The following is a 26,239-nucleotide window of genomic DNA, read 5'->3' as shown; positions in this document are numbered from 1 at the left end:
TCTTCCGGAGTGGAGTCCCCCCCCCCCCAATCCTGCACCCCCTATTACTTGAGGCCCCCCTCCAAATTCCACTTGTGCTTCCCTCTATTACTGAGTTGAGTCCTGTCCCAAAGTCCACTCCTCCTCCCCCCCCTCGCAGAGTGGAATCCCCCCAAATCCCCTCCTCCCCTTCACAACATGGATCCCCCAAGTCCCCTCCTCTCCCTCACAGAGTGGAGTCTCCTGTAATCTCCCTCACAGCATGGAGTCCCCCAAACCTCCTTCTCCCCCTTGCAGAGGGGAGCCCCCAAATCCCCTCACCCTCTCAGTCGCAGAGTGGAGCCCCCCAGCTCCCCCATTGCAGAGTGGAACCCCCCCAAGTCCCCTCCTTTCCTCATAGAGTGGAGTCTCCTGGAGTCTCCCTCGCAGCATGGAATCCCCCAAATCCCCTTCTCCCCCTCACAGAGGGGAGCCCAGCCCCCCAAATCCTCTCACCCTCTCAGTTGCAGAGTGGAGCCCCCCCACTCCTCCATTGCAGAATGGAGTGCCCTCCAGTCCCCCCTTCCCCATCCTCACAGAAGGGAGCCCCCCAAATCCCTCCCCCTCCCAGTCACAGAGTGGAGCCCTCAAATTCCCTCCCGGTCACATAATGGAGTCCCCTCAGATCCCCCCTTCCCCATCCTCCCAGAGGGGCGCCCCCCAAATCCCTCCCCCTCCCGGTTACAGAGTGGAGCCCCCCCAAATCCCTTCCCGCTCACAGAATGGAGTCCCCCCAAGTCTCCCCTTCCCCATCCTCGCAGAGGGGAGCCCCCCAAATCCCTCCCCCTCCCGGTCACAGAGTGGAGGCCCCCCAAATCCCCTCCCGCTCACAGAATGGAGTCCCCCCAAGTCCTCCCTTCCCCATCCTCGCAGAGGGGAGCCCCCCAAATCCCTCCCCCTCCCGGTCACAGAGTGGAGGCCCCCCAAATCCCCTCCCGCTCACAGAATGGAGTCCCCCCAGATCCCCCCTTCCCCATCCTCGCAGAGGGGAGCCCCCCAAATCCCTCCCCCTCCCGGTTACAGAGTGGAGGCCCCCCAAATCCCCTCCCGGTCACAGAATGGAGTCTCCCCAAGTCCCCCCTTCCCCATCCTCGCAGAGGGGAGCCCCCCAAATCCCTCCCCCTCCCGGTCACAGAGTGGAGGCCCCCCAGATTCCCTCCCGCTCACAGAATGGAGTCCCCCCAAGTCCTCCCTTCCCCATCCTCGCAGAGGGGAGCCCCCCAAATCCCTCCCCCTCCCGGTTACAGAGTGGAGGCCCCCCAAATCCCCTCCCGGTCACAGAATGGAGTCCCCCCAAGTCCCCCCTTCCCCATCCTCGCAGAGGGGAGCGCCCCAAGTCCCCCCCGCAGAGGGAGCGCGGCCGGCGGGCTGGGTGGGGTGGCGGCGCTGGGCGCCGAGAGGAAGTGACCGCACGGGGCTGGAATGCGCAGCTGGCGGGGGAGCGCGTCCCGCCCGGCTGGCAGCGATCCGCGGGGAGCCGGAGCGGCGAGCGGGGCCCCGCCGAGATGCCGCACTTCACCGTGGTGCCGGTGGCGGACAAGCAGCGCGGGGACTACGACAGCCTGGAAGGGCTGAGCTGGGTGGACTACAGCGAGCCGGGCGGGGCGCGGGGCCCCGCGGACCCCTACGACCCCGCCAGCGCCGAGGGTGAGTGGGGCAAAGTTCCCGCAACTTCCCCGGCCCGCCGGCCTCTCTCCTCCCGCGGGCGGGAAGCGCCGCGCGGCGCCCGGGATAGCAAGGGACTTGCAGCCTCTGCTGGGGCTGTGCCGCGTGTGTGCGGGGTGGTGTCTGGAAAGGGGTCCAGCCCCCCGGGGGCCGCTCTGAATGGAGGGGACTGGTGTCAGGATGAGCACAATGAAACCGGGACAGGCGATTCCTGTCCCGTGCAGACAGAGGGTGGTGCAGCCTCAGGAGAGAGGCTGTGTGTGTGTGTGCAAAGCCCAGGTGCCATGTCTCGTTACATCAGCTGACGCTGTACGCTCCAATTCTCCTTTCATGATATTGAGAGAGTGAAACTACACACTTAAAACCCCCTACCCCGAACAGCTCACCTCCACTAGCCCGTGGGCAAGCCGCTGGCCTGTTAGCAGCTCGTTAAAATCTCTTCTTCCGTTACTTTAAAAGAAAAGTGAATGGGACTACTCCTGTGAGTAAAGTTACTCATTGCTTGAGTGTGGGCAGGATCATTGTCTGCTCTCTTTCAGTGTTCCTGCTGTGCCCAGTATAATAGGACCTGATTATGCGTCGGGCCTTTTGGCCACTATTTTAGGAAGCTAAGACAACAGTAAAAGAGACTTACAGTAATGGAAATGGTTCACAGACTTGTACATGCTTATTTATTGTTGGTAACTAAAAAGCTACGTGGATGGAATATTTGAATCTGGATTTTCAAATCTTTCCTTACCACTGTTGCCAAATCTGTCTGTAATAGTGAGGCTTGTGATGTTATTGTAAAGATTTACTGGGTGAAAAATCTTGCCTATGACAAACAAACAAAAAAACCCCACAGTGACTAACTATTCTAGCCTTTTGTAGCCTAAGGATGCAATAAAAAAACAACAAGGAGTCTGATGGCAGCTTAAAGACTAACAGATTTATTTGGGCATAAACTTTCGTGGGTAAGAAACCCACTTCTTCAGATGCATGGAGTCAATGCAATGTTAGTACAGTATGTGAAAATCAATTTAGATGTCACTGTTTTGTTTTTAAAATGATGGGTGATGGAAGTTATTTTTGTTCTGTTTTCTTAGACATGACCTGATGCAATTGTATAATGGGCTATTATCTAGAAGTGGTTTTTAAAATTAAATAATATGCTGTGGCTGGCCACCAAATAGTAATTATGGCTAGCCTGTCTGTGTTGCACTGACATTCAGCGAGAGACAAGAAATAATTTTAGTTACAATGGTTTTTCTCTGACGCAAAAAGACGGTATGCCCCTACAATTAAAAAACTAACCCGTCCTTCTGCTTCTGGCCCCATTCCCTCCCCCTCAAAACAAGTTTTTCTCTCAATCACTTGTTGATACTTTTTGTCTTGAAATTTAAATTTCTTAATGAGGAAGATTCTAGAATTTATGGCCTAATCCTGCACATGGAAGGATTTTTCATGATTTGTGATGGGAGTGTTAAAAGCTGACATGAGTAAATATTTAAGTGCTCTCAACTAAATAAACTCACGATAGACACTATAGCTAAATAATCTAATCTCATGTTACTGTTAGCTTTTCCTGCTGTGGTTATATACTCTCATTCATTTGGTCTGCAGGTCTGACAGCTATTTTTTAATGTAAAATCAGTGCTTAAATAATGTAGCAAATACTCTCTGCATTGTCTCTGGGCTACTTTTATAGCTGCTTCTGTTAGGCATAACTGCATATCATTAGCAGTTAATTTATTTAAAGAAGGCAATCTTTTAAGAGGGAGAGGCCTACCCTGGGGGCTGATGGTGGGGAAATAGAATTTTAATTAGGCCACTGTTCAACTGGTTGCTGATGTCACTGTTTAGCTTTTCTGGATGTTTCAACTGTGACTTTTAAAATGAAATGGAATTTAAAAGACCCAAGGTGAGTGACCAAAGTGGCTGCAACAACACTGCAAGCAACAATGGAATTTTAGACAGGCAAAACAAATAATAATCTAGCTCTATAAGTGATCAAAATAGGGAGGCTCCAGATGCAAGTGACCACTGCATTCCAATGTGCCAGACCAGGGTGTGTTGTAATACCTATGCACACTTCTGAGATGCTTAATTAGTGTGCCATTGTAAAATGCCTTCAGGAGTAAAAATCCTTTCACAAGCATAGCAGGGGGATCTCAATTTAAAAGCTTGCCATGGTATAGGAAGATCAAGTATGATTCTAGGTTTTTTAGTACTTTCTAAAATGTTATAAAGTGCACATGCTGGTGGAGTTCAAGCTGTTCAGAACTGGATTTATCAGGCATCCAAGGTCTTTTGAGGGGCAATTTCCAAATACTAATCTTGGACCAGTGAAAACACTCCAATCCCACTCTCAATCCAAGACCAGCACAGATTTAGAAGACTTCAAATACAATGTCCAACAGAACTATTCCAATAAAAGCAACAATGGTATGGTAATGTGAGCTTACATTCACACACCCGCTGATATCCCATTCCTCACGATAGAAGAGAGTTTCTCAGCTTCCAAGAAATGTCTTTATTCATCCACATCCTTCTTATCTGCCATATAATCTACAGTCTCTTGTGAGAACACGCTACATTTTCTGCTTCTGCATTGGGAGCTCCAAACCCAAATTCATCTTCTGCCATGATGATCTCCACTTGGTCCAAACTGTCCAAGCCCAGGTCTTTCATAAAGTGGGTAGTTACTGTGAGCTTTTCTGGATCTCTCTTATCATACTTCTTCAGGACATATAGAACAGATATCTTGATATTCTCCAAGGTCAGAGGTGGTGATGCAAGGGTAACATACCAGAGATCTGGTGCTTCCTTAGCTGCCATTCTGCTGCTGCAGAGGGCGCTAAGTGCTGTGTGACTGGAGCCACAGGTTGGGGGAGCTGGAGCAGGAGGTGGTGGATATGGGCTGAGCAAATACAGACCACCTTGATAGTCTTGTGGTTAAGGTATTGGTCTGGAATTTGAGAGTTGTGGTTCAGTTCCAGGCTCAATTAGAGGCTTACTGTTCACTCTTGGGCAAGTTACTTTGTGTGTCAGATTCCCATCTGTAAAACTTTATTTTTCTCTTGCCTCCAGGTCTTCTTCTATCTTGTCTGTTCAGGCTGTCTGCTTCTCTACTGGGTTTTAGATTTCAGTTTCTATTGTTGAACAGCTTGCTAGACAGGTGGGTTGGTGTCTGCTGGACTAGTTCTTAATCCTGAAAACCTTCACTCCAAAAGGTCCTAAATGCTTTTTAGGGATTATCCCTCACCCGCAAAAATAAATTTAAGGAATTAACCCATAAAATGTATTAGTCCTTTAGGCCTTGTCTTCACTAGGCAAAAAAGTGTGTTCTTATCTCATGTTAATGAATGTGTGGTAACTAACATGAGGTAAAATCGAAGTCAGGGTGGATAAAAATCAATGATTTTTTAAAAAATATCAAAAAAATTGGATTTTTTAAATTTAAATCGGATTTTTTGATAAAATGCTTTTTGAGGGAAAAAAACTATCTAAAGATAGTTTTAATTAAGATACATTATAGCTCAAAGATATTTTATCATGGAATAGGGATTATAAATTCTAATTCTATAGTATGAGACAATATATTCATGTAATGTTTAAGAAAAGTTTTGTAAATGAGTTCCAATAGTTCATGGATTAGGGACCCAATTTTATTGGGTTCCAGGGGCTTCTGTATAGATTATTTAGGTTAATCTTTCTATCTACCCAATGGGGTTCAGTCTAGAGGATACCAGCAGAGATGCTTAGTTTTGCAGTTCTCAAAATGTGGATTTGTGTCTCCAGAGATAACATGCTTGTTAACAGCAAAAATATTTTTAAATAAATAAATAATATATAGAGGTGAGAAATAACAAACCTCAACCCTGTTGTGTCTCTTCAAATTCATGTACACAGAGTCAATCCCTTACCTCTTTCTAAAAGTGCAAAGTTTCAAAAAGTTCAATGAATAGGAGATTTTTGGGGCTTGAATAGATGTGGACAAGGAGAAGAAGTCTGGAGATAAATGTGAGACAGGAGGGACAGGCAGTAGAAACAAAAGTGAAACTGTTTGAGCAGCATATTCCAGAAGTCTTGAGGTCTTTCTGAGTGTAGCCTTCATTGATTTGAGATCTACCATACCATTCTCTCACTATAAGGGAAAACCTATAATGGCAGCAGGCCGTAAAAGAGACCCAGTTGGGAATAAGAACCATTCAAGAAATATATGTTTGCTGATGATGTTTTAAAGAAAGTCACACCAGTTAACTGGTGGAAGTCACTTAAGCACTTGGATTCAGAGACTGTTGAAGCGATTAGGGTTACCATACGTCCGGATTTTCCTGGACATGTCCGGCTTTTTGGGCCTCAAATCCCCGTCCGGGGGGAAATCCCCAAAAGCCGAACATGTCTGGGAAAATAGGGAGGGGCCGGGGGTCAGGGGCTGGACCAGGTGCGGGGCCAGGGGTGCGGGGCTGGGGCTGGCAGTGCTGGGCCGGGGGCCTGGGGTGCGGGGCCGGGGCTGGGCTGGGGGTGCTGGGCCGGGGGCTGGCCCGCGGGTGTGGAGCCGGGGGCCGGGCCCGGGGCCGGCAGTGCCGGGCCGGGCCCGGGGGTGCTGGGCCGGGCCGGGCCCGGGGGTGCTGGGCCGGGCCGGGCCCGGGGGTGCTGGGCCGGGCCCGGGCCGGGGGCTTGCCCGGGGCCGGCACCCCAGGAGCCGAGCCAGGCTGGAGACGCTGGGGCCGGCCGCCAGAGGGAGCCGCTCGGTTGGGGGGGCCAGACTGGGCCGCGCCTCCTCCCCCCACGCCCCCCCCCAGCTTACCTGCTGGGGAAGCAGGGTAGGGGGCGGAGTTGGGGCGGGGACGTTGGGGAAGGGGTGGAGTTGGGGCGGGGGCATGGGCGGGGCTGGGGTCCCATGGAGTGTCCTCTTTTTGGACACTCAAAATATGGTAACCCTAGAAGTGATGATCTCACTTTTAACAGAAGTAGCTTCTTCTGCCGGTGTAGAAAGAATATTATCTTCCTTTGGACTAATTAATTCCAAATTGAGAAATCACTTGGGACCTGAAAAAGAAGGAACGCTTGTTTTTCTTTTCCAGATTCTGAACAAACAGGAAAATGAAGGTGAAGATCACTGAGTTAGCTGCAGAGGCCAATATTTTAAGTTTCTCATGTTGACCTGGCTGACATAGTCGATTTAATTTTTTTTTTTAAAATATTTCATTTAACTATTTTAGTTAAAAACAATTTTAATAAAAGCAAACCTGATTTTAAAAAACTTCAGTGTTTAACTAAATTCAAAAATTCGTATGCTTGTTTTGTTAAAATATATGTTTGCTGTTGAAGAAAAAAATCCAGAATACATAACATTGTTGTTTCAGTTAAATAAAACAATGTAAATGTCTGTCTGGTGATGTTCTCCTCCTAATACAGCAGGGCAAGAAAATCCTCTAAATATGAATGATTAACCTGTTGAATTGGAGATAGTTCACCTCCCAATGACTTCATAAATATCTGCTTCAATTACCTTTGGTAAATGAAATAACCAAACAATCATTCATTTTCTGATATAGCTGTAAAACTAATCTGAAAAGTTTTCAAAATAAATCACTTTAAAAATGTATAGAGAGTACCTTCTAAAAATAAAACGTATGTCTATCTCTGAGTTGTGAAGACTATGTGTTAAGGTTATAACCACCAATAAGAATGCACTTTTATGTAGAAAACCATGATTAAATCGAGTCTTCCTGACTAGTGATTTAAACCGCGATTTAAATCAAATTGATTTAAATCAAATCCACCCTGATCCAAGTGAAGACAAGGCTTTTTGTAGTTTTAGTGTGAGTTAGTCTTTACCTCAACCAGCTAAAGGGGAATGGAGCCTTGCTTGTATCTTCTCCACTTGATGGAGCAATTGATCACTTCCTGCCCCCATGTTGGGGCTGAGTAGGAATGACCACTGGGACTACTAGGGCCTGGTCTACACTATGGGGGTGGGGGGGAGTCAATGTAAGATACGCAACTTATCTTAGACATATCTTATTCCAACTTACCTCCCGTCCTCATGGCGCGGGATTGACAGCCGCGGCTCCCTCTTTGACTCCGCTACTGCCGCTCGCTCCAGTGGAGTTCTGGAGTCAATGGGGAGCACGTTCGGGGATCCATATATGGCATCTAATGAGACGTGATATATCGATCCCCGATAAATCGATCGCTAGCCGCCGATACGGCGAGTAGTCTGGACATACCCTAGGAGTTAGTGCTGCATGTGGGTAGAGAAGGGAAGAGAGCCCAGGCGTTTGGCTGTGTCCATCTTGCTCCACTTAGCCACTGCTGAAGTCCTGAAAGCAACTTCATTTCCCATAAAAAAACAAAAACCAGCTGTCTGTCCTGCATATTGGCAGGCTGCCACATCATAGCCCTGAGTGTGCTGCTTTTTAGACTATTACACAAAAATGTGCCTGAAGGGCTACAGCTGACGTACATATACTCTGAAGCTGACAAATGTCCGGTGAAGGTTTAGTGTTAATGTGTGTTGTGCTGCAGCAATATTTTTTTGTTTTGTTTTTAGCTGTAATGTTTTCCATTTCTGTATCCCCCTTATAGTATTTATGTGGGCTGGATCACGTCAGCAGGGCATGGGCATAAAGATGATGAATGGCCTTGCAACTTCTACTGACATATTAGCTCCTTTCCTCAGGACCCACAGCTTGGAGGCTTGAGGAAGGGGGAAAGGCTTCACTCCCCATCTCCCAGTGATCTCCAACCTTGTAGGTAAGGCCCTGGGAAGTAAAGACCCACTTACTACAACTGTTTTTGGAGCCCAGCAAAGGGGAACTCCAGGTCTGGGGAGAAGTCACCTAGCCCTTTTTTGCTCCTGCTAGGTTCCATCCTTTTGTGATTGCACAGAGGAGACAACTCCCCCCTTTGTCTCCTCTTTGCTTCCAAGTGCCTCCCTCCAGCTTAATGTAGAGATGTAGGGGAGCATCCAATGGATGGGGAGCGCCAAGTAATAAGGCACAAGCTAAGTGAGGGAAGCTCCCGTAAGGCCGGCAGTTCCTGCAGGAAACCTGTGAAAGTGAGCCGATTGGAACTGAGGGGAGGAATGGGCCTGCAGGGAATGTTCCAGGGTGTTCCGAGGCAGTTGTGAGTATGGATTGTGAGTAGGACACTGACAGTTGGTGGGAACTGCGACGCCAGATAGGATGTTATATTTTTGTGTAATTGGAATGCGTCACTTTACAATTTTAGTTGGCGATTCTCCCCAAAGTGCGTGTGTTGTTAAATGGACAATCCATGAATACGTGCAGGGGTTGTCTGGCAATAAGTGTGCTGGCACATTGTCCATTTCCTCCATGTGGCCCAGTGGAATGATCCCTGCCACCAGGGCTAGAGTGGTGAAACTAAGTACAGTTATTTTTGTGAACCTCTTACTTTGGTAGCTTGCTAGTAAGAGCCATATTTAAATGCTGCTCCTGGTAGCTCAGTTTGACTGATCACGTGGATGGCCGAAAATGACAAGTTATGGTATGACTTTATCATGGTAATGCTGACTCTCAATTGTAGTAATGTTGAACTAACGGGGAAAAACCACTGGCTTTGGTTTTCAGACTATTCCTTAAACACCTGTCTCATGCTATAATACAGCTGTGTGACTGTGATTCTGGGGGAACTTAATTTGATCCCTCCCCTCCCTCAGTCCCTGTCTGTTTGCTTCATGGGTTTTTTGCTTTTGAATGTTTTATTTTGTTTTGTATGGGATACGTTGCCATCTTATGGTGGTATAGCATTTCAACATTACAATTTCTTGTCAACACTAGTTATAAGTAAATAAAGTGCAACACAACACATTTTAACAAAAACATTTAACATGTGATTATTTAATTCTATCAGTTGGTTAAATTGCTCACTTGTAAATAAAACAAATCCTTCTCACTGTTTATGACTAACCATGACTAGGGTGCCCAGACAGCAAGTGTGAAAAATCGGGATGGGGGTGGGGGGTAATAGAATCCTATATAAGAAAAAAACCCAAAAACCGGGACTGTCCCTATAAAATCGGGACATCTGGTCACCCTAACCATGACACTTCCTTCATTTGGAGGAGGGATGTAGGTGTGTGAGCCCTGCTTTGTGTATCAGCAACAGTAAGAATGCACACACCTGGCATCCCTCCAACATTTGAGATAAAGCTGGTGACTTGGTTGGGTTCTCATTTAAAAAGGGGCAAAGAAATGCTTTGAACAATGATAAAACTTCTATCTTAAAGCTGATCTTTCATAAAGATTATTACTCTTCCCAGACCTCAGAAGGCTGAGCTGTTCACCTCCATGATGTGCTTGACTTCTGCCAGCACAAGTCTGACAATCTCAGATATGTGCCCTGTAGGAAGCTGTTTATCTTTCAGTGATGTGTGTGGAATTGAGATTAATAAGCTTGGTGTCGCTGACCTAGTTCGGGCAGTGGCCACCTCTGGTTTTGCCAGTGCACTTTCACGCTTATTTGCCAGTTGTATTACAGCTTTTGTTGAATCCATGGAACTCAGTGAAACAGTGCTCTGACCAGCCTGGAGCCTCTCCTCCAGAGATGGCAGGCTAGTAGTATGCTTACAAGTTGTATTGATGTGTGAGGTGGTTGTTTATTTTGTAGTAATAGGTTATGGTGGCCTGATACAATATAAATAGCTTAGTTGCAAGCTGTTTTTTTTTTTAAGGAGAGTAAAATGATGATACCAAGACCCTATATTTTCACTTTAATCTTTTCCCCAAATAGGTATTTTAAAAATATCTGATGACAATATTTGCTTTTAAATATAGGTTAAATTATTGAAGTAACAGCTCTTAAAACTTGGAACACAGCTCATGTAAAATGTATATGAAAATTCTTATAGTTTATGTAGCATTTTTTTCATTCCAAAAGATTCCAAAGCACTTGACACTATGGCAAAGTCTGGAGACAGGAGAAAAATAATGAAATTAGACATCTTAACTAGTGTGTTCCCACAGAATCTTTCCTATATACACATATAAAAGCGTATTACTGAAATTCAGGTATTTTGGGGGCTGAGAGTAGCGGCCATATGGATAAACAGAGCCCAGCCCCCTACACAAATGTGGTTTTTGTCTAGATGAAGAGACAAACCTATTTTTACACACTTACCCTTGTCATTCTTCATGTTACTTGAAAAATGTAGACTGAAGCCAAGCAGGAGAGCGTTGGGGAAGATTCTAGGAAGCAGCTCTACAGGGAAGCAGAGTGAAATAACTTTGGAATGTGGAGTGCAGTGTTATTTCCAATAATGGTGGAACTGACTCCTATGTGATTTATCACTGTCCAGTGATAAATGCCACGGGGCCTTTGTCTAAATTTACCTAGTTTTCAAAGATAAAGGGCTAAATAGCTCTGCCAAGGAAGTCACTTCAACCCACTTTCAACCCCATTTGTTAAGTGGCGATAATGATGCCATGTAAGGTGCTTTAAAAGCCTTAGATGACAAATATAATGTGAGTTCTATGTAATGTTTATTATATAAACCCTTGGATCAAGGAAGTTGAGATATTTCCAGCCTGATGCTTTGATCTGACTCACCCCCTTCAGCTACAAATACAATATGAATGTGATGCAGAGCCATGCTGTGCTTTGGTGCCAGAGTGATAAATACCATAGAACCACCTTGTAAACATCCATCTAGGATATAAAATAACCTGTAATGGAAACTGAGCGTCTGAGACTAGATTGTATGAGGTTGAACTAAAAATCTCTCCCCTCTTTATGAAGTCAAGTGTGTGGTCTGGTTTATGGGCAGCTGGCAGTTACTATAGCAATGGTACCAGGGGCCAAACTCAGGATGCAGCCTTCAGCATTCATGTGCAAAGGTCTGCAGACTTAGTGTGCTGATAAAGATAGAATTGTGATATGTGGAAAATGGAAAGAGCAGAGAAGGGCTTCAGAACTTACCCAAAAATTGAACACGACTGAATATGGTGGAGGAGAAGGCGTATTCGTTCTTCTTGTGGTTCAGACAATCTGAAAGCAAAGGTGCTGCCTTGAGATTCTCATGGGCACCCCATTTAGTGTTGCCCCAGGAGACTAGTCGGGTTTCTGAAGCTTTTCAGTAGTCTGCACTTTGTCATGCTTACTCTATATGTATAGCTGCTTACTTTAAAAAACCATGCTCCCATATAGCCTGTTTTATACGCCTCTCACATACGGCTTCTGATTTCTGTGGGGCGGTAGCTGCAACTGTGGTGCACTGAAGGACTCCCATTGCCGGCTGCCAGCGGATTCCTTAGCTAAATTTAGAAGAAGCTGCACCTTTTTCTGGGTTCTCTGGAATTTAAGTAATTTGGAAGTGTCTAGGAAAGATTGTTCTGATGCGTCAACATTAGCTAAAAACAACCCTCTGATGTGTCTGTTGGGATGTGTGCGGTGTAAAACAAAAACTCCACTGCTCAGTGTTTATAACTGTGATTAGAAAGCTTATCAAGGATATGCAGAGAAATGGATTTTCTTGTTGATTTTTATCTACAAATGATGACTTTCAGTGATTGGCTGACTAATGAATGTTTCAAACAAGAGAGGTCAGATTCAGAGGGGTTCTTTACATGCTGAAGCAGTGGGAAATTTACATCAAACAGAACACTTTTCTAGGGATCCTAACTCAGCTACTTGTTCTTTTCCCATTTAAGCTCTGCTTCATATAAAACTTTATTCTGTCCTCCCCCCGCCCCCTCCGCAGCTTGCTTACCAGTGTAAGTGGTACTGGTAAGTACTGGTAAGTACCAGTGTACTTCATTAAAAGTAAATAGTACCATCCTTTCTCCTTTTCCCCACTCCAACAGCTAAGTTTCATGATTACGGTTTTATTGATCTTTTAAAACTTGGCTTTTGCAGTGAAGCCCCATGCTAAGTGGAGATTAAGACACTTTGCAGCCCTATTGGCCAGCAAATGCAGCCAGGCATAAACACCATTCACTCAAGTTTAAAAAAAAACCCGTACTGCTCATTATTTTCTTTTTTAGTGTGTGTAACGGAATGGGGGACACTCAGTGCCACAGAGAGATAAAAACACTTTGTGGTAAGTTCTTTTTAAATATAAAACTTCAGGAACAAGCTAAAAACGTAAATGTATCTTGACAAAGTCGTTCAAGATAGCTTTCCCAAATTTAATAAGCAGATGTTTTTTTGGAATGCAGTAAAGCAAATACCACCATTTCTGTTTGTGCAACAGACTTATTTGATGAATGGGTTTGTTTTTGTATTTCCGTTGATTTGGCTGGCAACATCTTTATTTCTGAATTGTTCCTCTTTAATAGTGAGCCGAACGTGAATAATGATGGACAAAATTAGTTTATTCTCTGTCTTCCTTATGACAGACTAGTGAAAGCTATATCAGTGCTATTGTTGTATTATAGTTTTCCCCTCTTGATATTCCTCAGGAAACATGTATTTTGCCATGTATGTAGAGAGCTGTGTACATTAGTTCTGCCAGCTGTGGTAGGTATGATTTGAGTGTTTATGGCATATTAAGAGAGACAAGATGGGTGAAGTAATATCTTTTATCGGACCAACTTCGGTGGGTAGCAGTGACAAGCTTTTGAGCTACACAGAGCTCTTCTTTAGGTGTGCTTGTGGCATATGCAGTCAAGTAAATTCTTCCAGAACGAATGCTTTTGAAGCAGGCAGCAAAACAGAATGCTGTATGTGAGTATTCTAAGTCTTGTAACTAAATCAGGTTCTTAATTTGTGAATGTCTTTTCTCTGTCCTGTTTTTAATGTGTAGGAGTTTTCTAATATTCAATTAAAACACTATGGCTCAGTTTCAGACAAGAATGTATTTTAATCTTCTAGCTTGCAATGTCAAGTTTTCTCTGTTAAATAACTTGCCTTTGCAAATATTTACAGTGTAGAGGCCTTGGTGTATGAGGCTTTTCTTTAGTTATCAGATTAACTGTAGGAAACAAAAAAATCCTCTCAATTGGTGTCTTAATTTATAATTTGTAAATTCTACATTCCTAACTCCTTAAGAGTATGCACTTGTCCTCAGTGTAAAAAAAAATTTGGGAAACTTTTTAAAGATGTTGTTCCCATGACTGTTACAACATCACCTGTAAATTGCCTGTCATAACCTTATTTCTGTATGTTTTCTGGTTAATAAATTTTTCATTATAATTTAAGCACTACTGGCAGCTGTTGAGGACTAGATTCAGGTACCCTGTTGAAGAGAATAAGGAATCTTCATAGTAGTCCAAACAGCCATATTTACTTATTCTACAAATGCTTTATTGGCTGTATAGATGAGTTCTCAAGTGATTTTTTTGTATGCAAAATAGCAGCAACACTACAAAGGCCAGCGTGCTATGGGGAGGGGTTTGTTATACAGAATATCGTAAGTGAGAGAATCTCTTGCCAGGTGTGTGAAACTGCTTCCAATCACTAGCCCATTTATATGAATTTATCAGATGACACTTTATAAATGCGTGTAAAATACAATGTTAAATTGGACATAAGTTTTTTTTATAGTTTTTATCTTGCATACTTCAGAATCTTTTACACATGTGCTAATCTTGCTGCCTCACAATTAATCCCAGTTGTTATGGAACTAAATCTCAAAAGAGCAACAGCAGGAACAACAAAAGCTTCAGTTTCTTAGAGATGGGCAGTTCTTTAACATCCAAGTACCAAACTTTGCGGTAGCCGCTCAGATGGAGTGTGGTTTTGACTCCTTTCAAGCCAATTACCAAAAAAGAAGTCTACAGCATCTAGAGCACGGGTACACTAGAGAGTTTCTCTAAAGTAGCCGCTCTAAGAGAGCTCTCTTCACTCCAGCCCCCGTGAGCGGCAGAAGCTATGTCGGTGGGAGAAGCTCTCCCATCCACATAGCACTGTCCACACAGGTGCTTATGTTGGTGTAACTTATGTCACTCGGGGGTGATTTTATTCACCCCCCTGAGCAACATAATTTATGCCGATAAAAGCTGTAGTGTAGACATAGCCCCAGAGCTCTCTGCTGCAATGTTGTTGCTAATGGTAGGTGTACCTTGGGGAAAAAATGTTGTTATATAATGCATTTCTCCTCCCCATGAATGAAAAGATTATTCTGTAGATCCTACAAGAGAACATTTTTCCAGAGTGAATACGTTTGACTTTAAGTATTTCTGTTCCCAGTCTGTTCACAGACTTTGTTCTTTAGCAGGTTTGGTACATGTTAGTGGAGTTTGTGGATCCTACTATCACAGTTCAGGGCAACTGCACATGTGTTTCCCCTCATTGGTTCAGCAAGGGCATTCACTCTCAGGCTTTCAGCTCCTCAACTGTGGCTTTCTTGGGTGAAGACCCTCGTCTTACTCCCTTCTGACTGGGCTACTTCCCGGCTGCACAGTTCCCTGCCTTCACTGTGTTATTCCCCGCAGAGACAGGTTGCTTACTTTCTTTTCAGAGACGGTTAACAGGTGTAATTGCTCCAGTTATACGTTACCACACAGTTCTTTCTGTGCAAGCCTCTTTTATTCTTAAGGTAAAAGCACTACAGAGAAAACATTAAAATCGATAAAAGAAGCAACATGCCTGCTAATAAACTTACTAGACACCATCTCAACATAGGCTCTGGAAGGAGCAGTCCTTCAGCACCCTAGCCTCAGGGGTTTCCTTTGTAGTCACAAGTTCATTGCAGCTTCAGCTCAGAACTAGCACCCAGTCTTTGGGGCCTCAGTAGGCCCAGTCTTTCCAATCCTACTCTAAGGATTGGGGCGCTCCGTGGACCAGGGATACTGTCCATTGCTAAGTCAGGAAGAAGGCACTGAGCCATTTTAAAACCAGGCTATTTATCCAAAAATCCTTTTAGGCTCTTGGTCACTGGAGAATCCAGTTTGAACTGCCTTCCTCTCGGGAGGGAGGGAGTGTGTGTGTGTGTGTGTGTGTGTGTGTGTGTGTCTACAAAGCACCAATAACAGAGGAAATATATTAGCATCCCCCTCCTCCCAGAGACGGGAGATAAAATTGTACATGTGTTATTGTGGAATTTTAATACAGTGGACCCCTGATTCAGTAAGGTTTAACTTTATTGAATTAAGTTCATTCAGGATATTGCAGGAGACTGCTATATCTACTGCTTATCAATATAATTCCGTAAGTGGCAGAATGATAATCTGTTCTCTCGTGGACTTAAAGTTATCTACCCTGATCTCCATACTGGAAGTTTGTCTTTATATTTTTTGTATATTGATATTGGTCTATATTTGTAGGGTATTTTTTTAGTAACAGACACCTAATTCAGTGGATTATGGCCCCTGCTGTGTGGTAGGGGTTTAACTTTTATAATCATGACCAGTGTGGGACTTGGAAGTGTCAACCAACCTTTTCCTGTACTCCTGTGTGTCATTGTACACCTTCCTTGAAGGACAGCTGCCTAGAACAGTGTGAGGAATCCATTTCCATGGAAATATTTGGCACAACAAAATGTTATGCTGAGTTACTGATGATCTTTTAATCATTGTTCTGCTCTGTATGCCCACAGGCAGACATTTGCTTGGCCGGCGGAGTGGAAAATTAAGTGGTAGCAGCCTTAAGAGTTTTTGCCTGGATGTTTGGGAAAGGATTTTCTTTTTGGTACCACTTGCAGGATTCTGAGGTCTTTGCTTTACTTAAAAGCTATTGCAACAGTTGCATTTGTCTCCAGGTTGTTCCAAAGTTGCTTAGGGTATGTCTACACTACGAAATTAGTTCGAATTTATAGAAGCCGGTTTTATTGAAATCGGTTGTATACAGCCGATTGTGTATGTCCACACAATAAAATGCTCTAGGTGCTCTAGTCGGCAGACCGCGTCCACAGTACGAGGCTAGCGTCGACTTCCGGAGCATTGCACTATGGGTAGCTATCCCACAGCTATCCCACAGTTCCCGCAGTCTCCGCCGCCCCTTGGAATTCTGGGTTGAGATCCCAATGCCCGGATGATGCAAAACAGTGTCGCGGGCGGTTCTGGGTACATGTAGTCAGGCCTCTCCCTCCCCCGTCACAGCAACGGCAGACAATAGATTCGTGCCTTTTTACCTGGGTTACCTGGGTTACCTGTGCAGACAACATGGAGCCCGCTCAGCACAGCTGAGCTCACCGTCACCATATGTCCTCTTGGTGCCGGCAGACGTGGGACTGCATTGCTACACAGCAGCAGCTGCTAACTGCCTTTTGGCGGTAGATGGTGCAGTAGACTGGTAGCCTTCATCGGCGATCTGGGTGCTGGCAGCCGTGGGGCTTGCCTTTTGGCAGTAAATGGTGTATTATGACTGTTAGCCGGCCTATTACAAGTCGGGTCATCGCACATTAGCAGAGTCTTCCCTGAGCAGCAGCTCGTGCAATAGGCCTGAAGACCATCGTCATACACCGCCCCGTATTTGCTGCCAAGCACCCAGAAAGATGCCGAGGGCTATCAGTCACGCTGCACCGTCGTCTTAAGATGTAAAAAATAGATTTTCTCTGTATTCATTTGCTTCCCCCTCCCTCCGTCAAATCAACGGCCTGCTAAACCCAGGGTTTTCAGTTTAATCTTTGGGGGGGACCAGTCTGTGACAGTTGTTTGTGTCTCTCCCTGATGCACAGCCACCGTTCTTTATTTTAATTCCCTGTGCCTGTACGCCATGTCGTCACTCGGCCCCCCTCCCTCCTTCCCCTAGGCCGTCAGATACTACGTTTGCGCCACAGCTCGAGCCGAGAAGCGGTTCGCGCCTTTTCTTTGAATTCTGGGTTGAGATCCCAATGCCCGGATGATGCAAAACAGTGTCGCGGGCGGTTCTGGGTACATGTCGTCAGGCCCCTCCCTCCCCCGTCACAGCAACGGCAGACAATAGATTCGCGCCTTTTTACCTGGGTTACCTGTGCAGACAACATGGAGCCCGCTCAGCACAGCTGAGCTCACCATCACCATATGTCCTCTGGGTGCCGGCAGACGTGGGACTGCATTGCTACACAGCAGCAGCTGCTAACTGCCTTTTGGCGGTAGACGGTGTAGCATGAGTGATAGCCGTGGGGCTGGCAGCCGTAGGGCTGCATTGCACCAGCCCCTTCCAGGCGATGGTATATTATGACTGGTACCCGTCATCGTCGTACTGGAGTGGCTGTCAATCATGGCCACCTGGGCAGACATGCTACTGTCTCGATGATGACGGTTACCAGTCATAATATACTATTTTCTGCCAATTGCCCAATATTGTCTGCTAAGCACCCAGAAGAGGCCGAGGGCGATGCTGGGTGCTGGCGGACGTGGGGCTGGCAGACGTGGGGCTGCATTGCTACACAGCAGCAGCCCCTTGCCTTTTGGCAGATGATGGTATATTATGATTGGTACCCATCATCATCGTACTGGTATGGCTGTCACTCATGCTGCAGCGTCGGCTGCCACCTTAAGATGTAAAAAATAGATTTGTTCTGTGTTCATTTGCTTCCCCTTCCTCCGTGAAATCAACGGCCTGCTAAGCCCAGGGTTTCCAGTTTAATCTTTGGGGGGACCATTCTGTGTGACAGTTGTTTGTGTTTCTCCCTGTTTCTGTACCTGTACGCCATGTCGTCACTCGGCCCTCCCTCCCTCCCTCCCTCCCTCCCGCCCTCCTTCTCCTGGTCCATCAGATACTACTTTCGCGCCTTTTTTCTGACCAGGCGCCATAGCTAGCACTGGGATCATGGAGCCCGCTCAGATCACCGCGGCAATTATGAGCACTATGAACACCACGCGCATTGTCCTGGAGTATATGCAGAGCCAGAACATGCCAAGGCGAAACCCGGACCAGGCGAGGAGGCGATTGCAGCACGGCGACGAGAGTGATGAGGAAATTGACATGGCCATAGACCTCTCACAAGGCACAGGCCCCAGCAATGTGGAAATCATGGTGTCACTGGGGCAGGTTGATACCGTGGAACGCCGATTCTGGGCCCGGGAAACAAGCACAGACTGGTGGGATCGCATCGTGCTGCAGGTATGGGACGATTCCCAGTGGCTGCGAAACTTTTGCATGCGTAAGGCCACTTTCATGGAACTTTGTGACTTGCTTTCCCCTGCCCTGAAGCGCCAGAATACCAAGATGAGAGCAGCCCTCACAGTTGAGAAGCGAGTGGCGATAGCCCTGTGGAAGCTTGCAACGCCAGACAGCTACAGGTCAGTCGGGAATCAATTTGGAGTGGGCAAATCTACGGTGGGGGCTGCTGTGATCCAATTTGCCAGGGCAATGAAAGACCTGGTGATAGCAAGGGTAGTGACTCTGGGCAACGTGCAGTCAATAGTGGATGGTTTTGCTGAAATGGGATTCCCAAACTGTGGCGGGGCCATAGACGGAACCCATATCCCTATCTTGTCACCGGAGCACCAAGCCACCGACTACGTAAACCGCAAGGGGTACTTTTCAATGCTGCTGCAAGCCCTGGTGGATCACAAGGGACGTTTCACCAACATCAACGTGGGATGGCCGGGAAAGGTACATGATGCTCGCGTCTTCAGGAACTCTGCTCTGTTTCGAAAGCTGGAGGAAGGGACTTTCTTCCCGGACCAGAAAGTGACCGTTGGGGATGTTGAAATGCCTATCGTGATCCTTGGGGACCCAGCCTACCCCTTAATGCCATGGCTCATGAAGCCGTACACAGGCAGCCTGGACAGGAGTCAGGACCTGTTCAACTACAGGCTGAGCAAGTGCCGAATGGTGGTGGAATGTGCATTTGGACGTTTAAAAGCGCGCTGGCGCAGCTTACTGACTCGCTCAGACCTCAGCGAAAAGAATATCCCTATTGTTATTGCTGCTTGCTGTGCGCTCCACAATATCTGTGAGAGTAAGGGGGAGACCTTTATGGCGGGGTGGGAGGTTGAGGCAACTCGCCTGGCCGCTGATTACGCGCAGCCAGACACCAGGGCGGTTAGAGGAGCACAGCAGGGCGCGGTGCGCATCAGAGAAGCTTTGAAAACGAGTTTTGTGACTGGCCAGGCTACTGTGTGAAACTTCTGTTTGTTTCTCCTTGATGAACCCTGCAACCCCCCCCTCCCCCGACCCGGTTCACTCTACTTCCCTGTAAACCAACCACTCCACCCCACCCTCCCCTCCCCCTTGCAGAGGCAATAAAGTCATTGTTTTTTCACATTCATGCATTCTTTATTAGTTCCTTACAGAGGTAGGGGGATAATTGCCAAGGTAGCCTGGGATGGGTGGGGGAGGAGGGATGGAAAAGGACACACTGCATTTTAAAACTTTAACTCTTATTGAAGGCCAGCCTTCTGATGCTTTGGCAATCATCTGGGGTGGAGTGACTGGGTGGACGGAGGCCCCCCCACCGTGTTCTTGGGCGTCTGGGTGAGGAGGCTATGGAACTTGGGGAGGAGGGCTGTTGGTTACACAGGGGCTGTAGCGGCGGTCTCTGCTCCTGCTGCCTTTCCTGCAACTCAACCATACGCTCGAGCATATCACTTTGATGCTCCAGCAGACGGAGCATTGCCTCTTGCCGTCTGTCTGCAAGCTGACGCCACCTATCGTCTTCAGCCCGCCACTTGCTCTGTTCTTCCCGCGATTCAGCCCGCCACCTCTCCTCTCGTTCATATTGGGCTTTTCTCATCTCCGTCATTGACTGCCTCCACGCATTCTGCTGTGCTCTATCAGCCTGGGCGGACATCTGCAGCTCCGTGAACATCTCGTCCCTCGTCTTACGTTTTCTCTTTCTAATGTTTACGAGCCTCTGCGAAGGAGAAACATTTGCAGCTGGTGGAGGAGAAGGGAGAGGTGGTTAAAAAAGACACATTTTAGGGAACAATGGGTACACTCTTTCATTACAAGGTCGCATATTTCGGCTTGCAGGCAGCCATCGTAGGCCACAGTGTTTTGGCTTTTTTAACCTTCTTAACATGCGGGAAAGGTTGCAAACAGCAGCGCATTTCCCATATCAAGGATGAATTGGGTTGTCCATTTAAAATGGGGTTTCAATGTAAAAGGAGGGGGCTGCGGTTTCCCGGTTAACATGCGGCACAAACACAAGTAAACCCCCCCCCCCCCCACACACACACACGATTCTCTGGGATGATCACTTCACCCCTCCCCCCCACCGCGTGGTTAACAGCGGGGAACATTTCTGGTCAGAAGAGCAGGAACGGGCGCCTCTGAATGTCCCCCTTAATAAAATCACCCCATTTCAACCAGGAGAGCTTTCTGGAGATGTCCCTGGAGGATTTCCGCTCCATCCCCATACACGTTAACAGACTTGCTTGCTTTTTTTTGGTAATGTTTACAAATATTTACAAAGTTACACTCACCAGAGGTCTCCTGTGTGCCCTGAGGGTCTTGGGTGAGTTCGGGGGTTACTGGTTCCAGGTCCAGGGTCACAAACATATCCTGGCTGTTGGGGAAACCGGTTTCTCCGCTTCCTTGCTGCTGTGAGCTACCTACAGTACCTCCATCGTCATCTTCCTCGTTCCCCGAACCGTCTTCCCTGTGTGTTTCTCCAGTGAGAGAGTCATAGCACACGGTTGGGGTAGTGGTGGCTGCACCCCCTAGAATGGCATGCAGCTCCGCGTAGTAGCGGCAAGTTTGCGGCTCTGCCCCGGACCTTCCGTTTGCTTCTCTGGCTTTGTGGTAGGCTTGCCTTAGCTCCTTAATTTTCACGCGGCACTGCTGTGTGTCCCTGTTATGGCCTCGGTCCTTCATGGCCTTGGAGATCTTTTCTAATACTTTTCCATTTCTTTTACTGCTACGGAGTTCAGCTATCACTGCTTCATCTCCCCATATGGCGAGCAGATCTCGTACCTCCCGTTCGGTCCATGCTGGAGCTCTTTTGCGATCCTGGGAGGACTCCATGACGGTTACCTGTGCTGATGAGCTCTGCGTGGTCACCTGTGCTCTCCACGCTGGGCAAACAGGAAATGAAATTCAAACCTTCGCGGGTCTTTTCCTGTCTACCTGGTCAGTGCATCTGAGTTGAGAGCGCTGTCCAGAGCGGTCACAATGAAGCACTGTGGGATAGCTCCCGGAGGCCAATAACATCGAATTCCGTCCACACTACCCCAATTCCGACCCGCAAAGGCCGGTTTTATCGCTAATCCCCTCGTCGGAGGTGGTGTAAAGAAACCGGTTTAAAGGGCCCTTTAATTCGAAAGAAAGGGCCTCGTTGTGTGGACGTGTCCAGGCTTAATTCGGTTTAACGCTGCTAAAGTCGACCTAAACCCGTAGTGTAGACCAGGCCTTAGATTGATAGCCATGCTAAGTTGTACACGCACCTCAAAGAGCTTAGTGTGCTCATTACTGCATGATGTCTGAAGTAGTGGTGAACATTTGTTCCATTGTAACACTTGTATACTATTATAGAATATGTACTATTGTATTTGTATACTATATATATATATAGTATATATATATGTACTTGTATAGTATATATATAGAGTATATGTACTATTATAGGAATGAGGAGAAATAGTGTTGTAGCTATTCGACAAATGCTGAATTTTTACCAGTGATGGCTGTACTAATATGGATGTGAAAAGAAGGATGGTCTGGTGATTAGGGCACTAATTTGGGACTCCAGACACCCTGCTCTACCACAGTTGTGCTGAGCTATGCAGGGTCCATGCTTCTGCCAACATTGATGGTGGAGACCAAAAAAGCGGTGTGTGGAATTTTGGGAATTTTTAAAAGGTGTGGAAATTACGGGATGCGGAAAGCAATATGGGATGGAGAAAGTGGAGTGGTGGGAACTTGATTATAGCTCTCAGAAATCCCTGGCCAAACCACTGGTATCCCACAAAGCACTGCAAAAATGTCCCAGAAGGCATTAAGCTGGACAGCAGTGTGGTTCACACTGGGATACCTTCCCATGATTCATTGCATTTTACCTCGATGCAAGCAGTCATGGTGAGTAAGTGCGGTGTCGGTGCAGGCACCCAAGTAGGCACGTGCCCAAGTGATATACAGAGGTCAGCAGCTGAACACCGACGTAACTCGCGTTGACAGAACTTTGTGTTGTTGATGTGGCCTGAGATGTTAACGCAGCTTAGCAACGTGTGTTTAAAATACAACTTTTTTCCCAATGAAGACAAGACCCTTGGGCCTCAGTTCCTCTTCTCTGAAATGGGGATAATAGAGTTTTTCTAACACTTAGAGGTATTGAAGATAAATCCTTTAGCAAAAGATAGAATCCAAACATCTCAGTCTTATGGATTTGTACTGCTGCCCATCACCATAGTATCAGAGCAGCTTCAATGTAAATTCAGTAGTAATAGTGAAGTGGATTTTACGGAGTCTCCAGCACTTCTGCTATTTTAAGGGAGGGGAGGAATCTCTGCTGGGAGAGTGGGAGGCGTAGAGTTTGTATTTTGGGTCTTATTCCTTTTTTTCTGTTGGTGGGGGTTTATTAGTTAAAAGAGGGTGTCAGTGCTGAGTGCCATTCTTATGGTGGAAAGGATTTTTTGAAGATGATAGTTTTGCAGTGTTTCCTAAACACGGCTAGACTCTGGATTTGCCTGATTGCCTCTAGAAATTTGTTCTATAGTTGGGTCCCCTCCATCCAGAATGCTTTATTCCCAGCTCTCACATACTTTGTCCTGGGCTTGGTGATGTGCATTGTCCCAGAGGAGTGCCGCTGTTGTGTTGGTTCACAGATCAAAATTTAGTCTTCAATTTAATTGGGTCTTGATCCATTAATTGCTTTGAAAACTAGGACTGCAGTTGACTGGGAGAGATTCTATAGTAGTGGGGGCCATATAAATACCTCTGATAAATAGATGAAACAGATATGTGTTTAAATAATACAGCATATTCGTTCTACAGACTGCTTTTGTAATGCCAACAGACCCCGGTCGTCGGGATTGAACCCGGGATCTCCGGAGCTTAGTGCATGAGCCTCTACCGCATGAGCTAAAAGCCAACGGAATCTTAGCTAAGGCTCATTCATTTCTAAGTGGTCTCGGTGCCACTAGATGAGACAGAACACCACACCCAGGTGGTGTGTGGGTTACACGTTAGCTTCCCTTTTTTCACAGATGAAAGAAGTCACACTTTCCCCCTACAAACTAGCTGCCAGTCTCCATCTTTTTGCGGTCCCTACTTACAGCCCAGTGCTTTTTCTTATTCATTTTTTATTAAGCAGGTCCTGTGTATGAGAAGTTACTTAATTAGGGCATCAGACGTTGTCTGAGAAAATGTGTCTTCAGGGGAGTCAGACCATTGTAATTTTGCCTTTCATCTCTATTTCAAAGGCAAAAAGATTCTTATTACGCGCCATTTGAAGCAGTTTGTTTTGCTGAACTACGGTAACTCTCCGAGAAGGCAGACTTGTTGAGGCTTGCTATTGCATACTTTAAATTGCTGATTGCCACAGTAAGAAACAAATTTTATACCTAGGAGCCACACACTTTTATAGCAGCCCCACCTTGTGCTGAGATCCTGTCTGTGCTCCCAAGCTAAACAGCCTTGAACTTGGTCTCGGTATGCAAAGACGATCTCCGTGGAAACTCAGGGTGTTGCCCAGGTAATCAGGTAAACCAGGGTGTTGCCCCGGACCTAAACCAGGCCTCAAAATACAGCGCTCTGCTGGTACCATCTTTCTGAGAGACACAACGCTTATGTGCATTAAAGATACCGCTGTACCTTTTGTTTTTCATAAGGCACTCCACTAGCCCCGTCAAATTCAAATCTGGTAATTCTGTCTTTCAAATGCCTTCTTGTCTATTAACTTTCTGGCCTAGATTATCACTTAGGCTGTGTCTACATTGCCACTTTCAGAGCTAAAACTTTTGTTGTTTAGGAGTGTGAAAAAACACCCCCCTGAGCAACAAAAGTTTTAGCGCTGAAAAGTGTCAGTAGAGACAGCGCTTTATCCCCGGGAAAGCTACCACCGTCGTTTGGGGTGGTTTTTTTTTAATGGCTGGGAGAGCTCTCCCCCAGTGATAAAGCGTGTCTACACTGCCCACGTCACAGTGCTGCCGCAGCTGTGTGCTAAATAGCTGCTGTTTAACTCCAGCTGTGACCTTCATTTAAAATGGGGTGTGAAATCATCTCTAGCTTGTATATGAGTTTAAATTTGAAAAGAACTTCGGGATAAACACTGCTCCCGTGACAAAAAGCCCCACCCCAATTATAAAGTTATGCTACCCTAGCCACAAGCATCCATTGCTAAAGGGTGCAGCTTTCTCTCGAGCACCAGGCGCTCCTCTGAAGATGGAAGAGCTAGCAAGGACCTAAAATGACCAGACTGGTGGTAGAAACCTCAGCGTTTAAACTGATACTGACCATATGCAGAGAGAGAAAGCGAATAGTAATAAATCATGGGTACCTGTCAGTTGGAGCAGTATCCATTCCACTTGTCCTCTGTAGGGCTCATATATTTACAAGTCAATCTGGTAGTTTAATTAAAAAAAACCCAAACAAACCTTCCCTCGATGGTCCTGGCTGGATTAAGTTTATTCAAAACAAATTATTATTAATTTATTCTGCAGTGAGGATGCTTCCCGGGTGGTTTGTATGGAATGGTTTAGGATTAGAGCCACTGCGTAAACGTGAACTGTTATTTGAGTGCTGGGGGTATGCTTAAGACTGCACAGAACACAGAGGAAGACATGATCCCTTCCCCAAAGAATTTATAATCTGAACTTGGTGAGCTAGACCTACTTTCTGTGGTGAAGTTGGAATATGGTGTTCTTCCCTCTGGACCTCTTTGCTAATTATGGAGTGCTCCCTGCAGTTTCCGTTTAGCTTGGCTGGCTACAGTGAACAATCTCTTCTAGATGTTAATTGGCACAAAATGTAACAAGGATTAGCTAAAACAATGTTTTCCCCTTTGGAGGAATAGTGGTGAGCAGCTACTACGTTGTCCAGTTTATATAACTGGATTGTGAATCTGAGGTTACTCATGGGTTTGGGGTTTTTTTTTTTTTTGGTCATATACAAGGGAGAAAACAGACTGAAACAATTTTATTTAAAAAATTCCAACACCTGATTCTACTATGATGGGGAATACGTTTTTCTGATTGGAAATCATAGAACTGGAAGGGACCTCGAGAGGTCATCTAGTTCAATCCCCTGCACTCGTGGCAGGACTAATTATCTAGACAAGGGATGGGCAAACTTTTTGGCCTGAGGGCCACATTTGGGTGGAGAAATTGTATGCAGGGCCATGAATGTAGGGCTGGGGCAGGAGGGCGTGCCGGGTGTGGGACAGAGTGCGGTGTGCAGGAAGGGGCTCAGGGCAAGGGGTTGGGTGCAGGAGGGGGTTCAGGGCAGGGGTTTGGGGTATGGGGTGCATCGGGGGCTCGGCATGAGATTGGGGTGCAGGAGCAGTGCAGGGTGCGGCAGGGGGCTCAGGGCAGGGGGTTGTGGGCTCAGGGCAGGGGATTGGGGTGCAGGAGAGGGTGCAGAGTGCAGGAGGGGGCTCAGGGCAGGGGGTTGAGGTGCAGGAGGGGTGTGGCAGGGGGTTAAAGGCAGGGGATAGGGGATTCAGGGCAGGGGATTGGGGTGCGGGGTGCAGGAGGGGTTCGGGATGCAGGCTTTGGCCCGGCATTGCTTACCTTGAGCGGCTCTGGGGTGGCAGCAGTGCACAATAGGGCTAAGGCATGCTCCTTGCCTGCCTTGGCCCCAT

General features: G+C 46.5%; 1 protein-coding gene across 1 annotated transcript in view; it reads left to right on the top strand.

Moving 5' to 3' along the window:
• The first annotated feature begins 1,469 nt into the window (after positions 1 to 1,469).
• Positions 1,470 to 26,239, top strand: part of SLC12A4 (solute carrier family 12 member 4) — an 83,213-nt gene continuing 58,443 nt past the window's right edge. The window contains exon 1 of the mRNA XM_054048681.1: positions 1,470 to 1,665. Coding sequence (XP_053904656.1) covers positions 1,524 to 1,665 — 142 coding nt within the window. The 5' untranslated portion in view covers positions 1,470 to 1,523. The remainder of the gene's footprint in view (positions 1,666 to 26,239) is intronic.

This window comes from Malaclemys terrapin, chromosome 14, assembly GCF_027887155.1.
Source record: "Malaclemys terrapin pileata isolate rMalTer1 chromosome 14, rMalTer1.hap1, whole genome shotgun sequence".
NCBI lineage: Eukaryota > Metazoa > Chordata > Testudines > Emydidae > Malaclemys > Malaclemys terrapin.
Note: the sequence above shows the minus strand (reverse complement) of the source record. Positions and strands in the feature narration are given on the sequence as shown.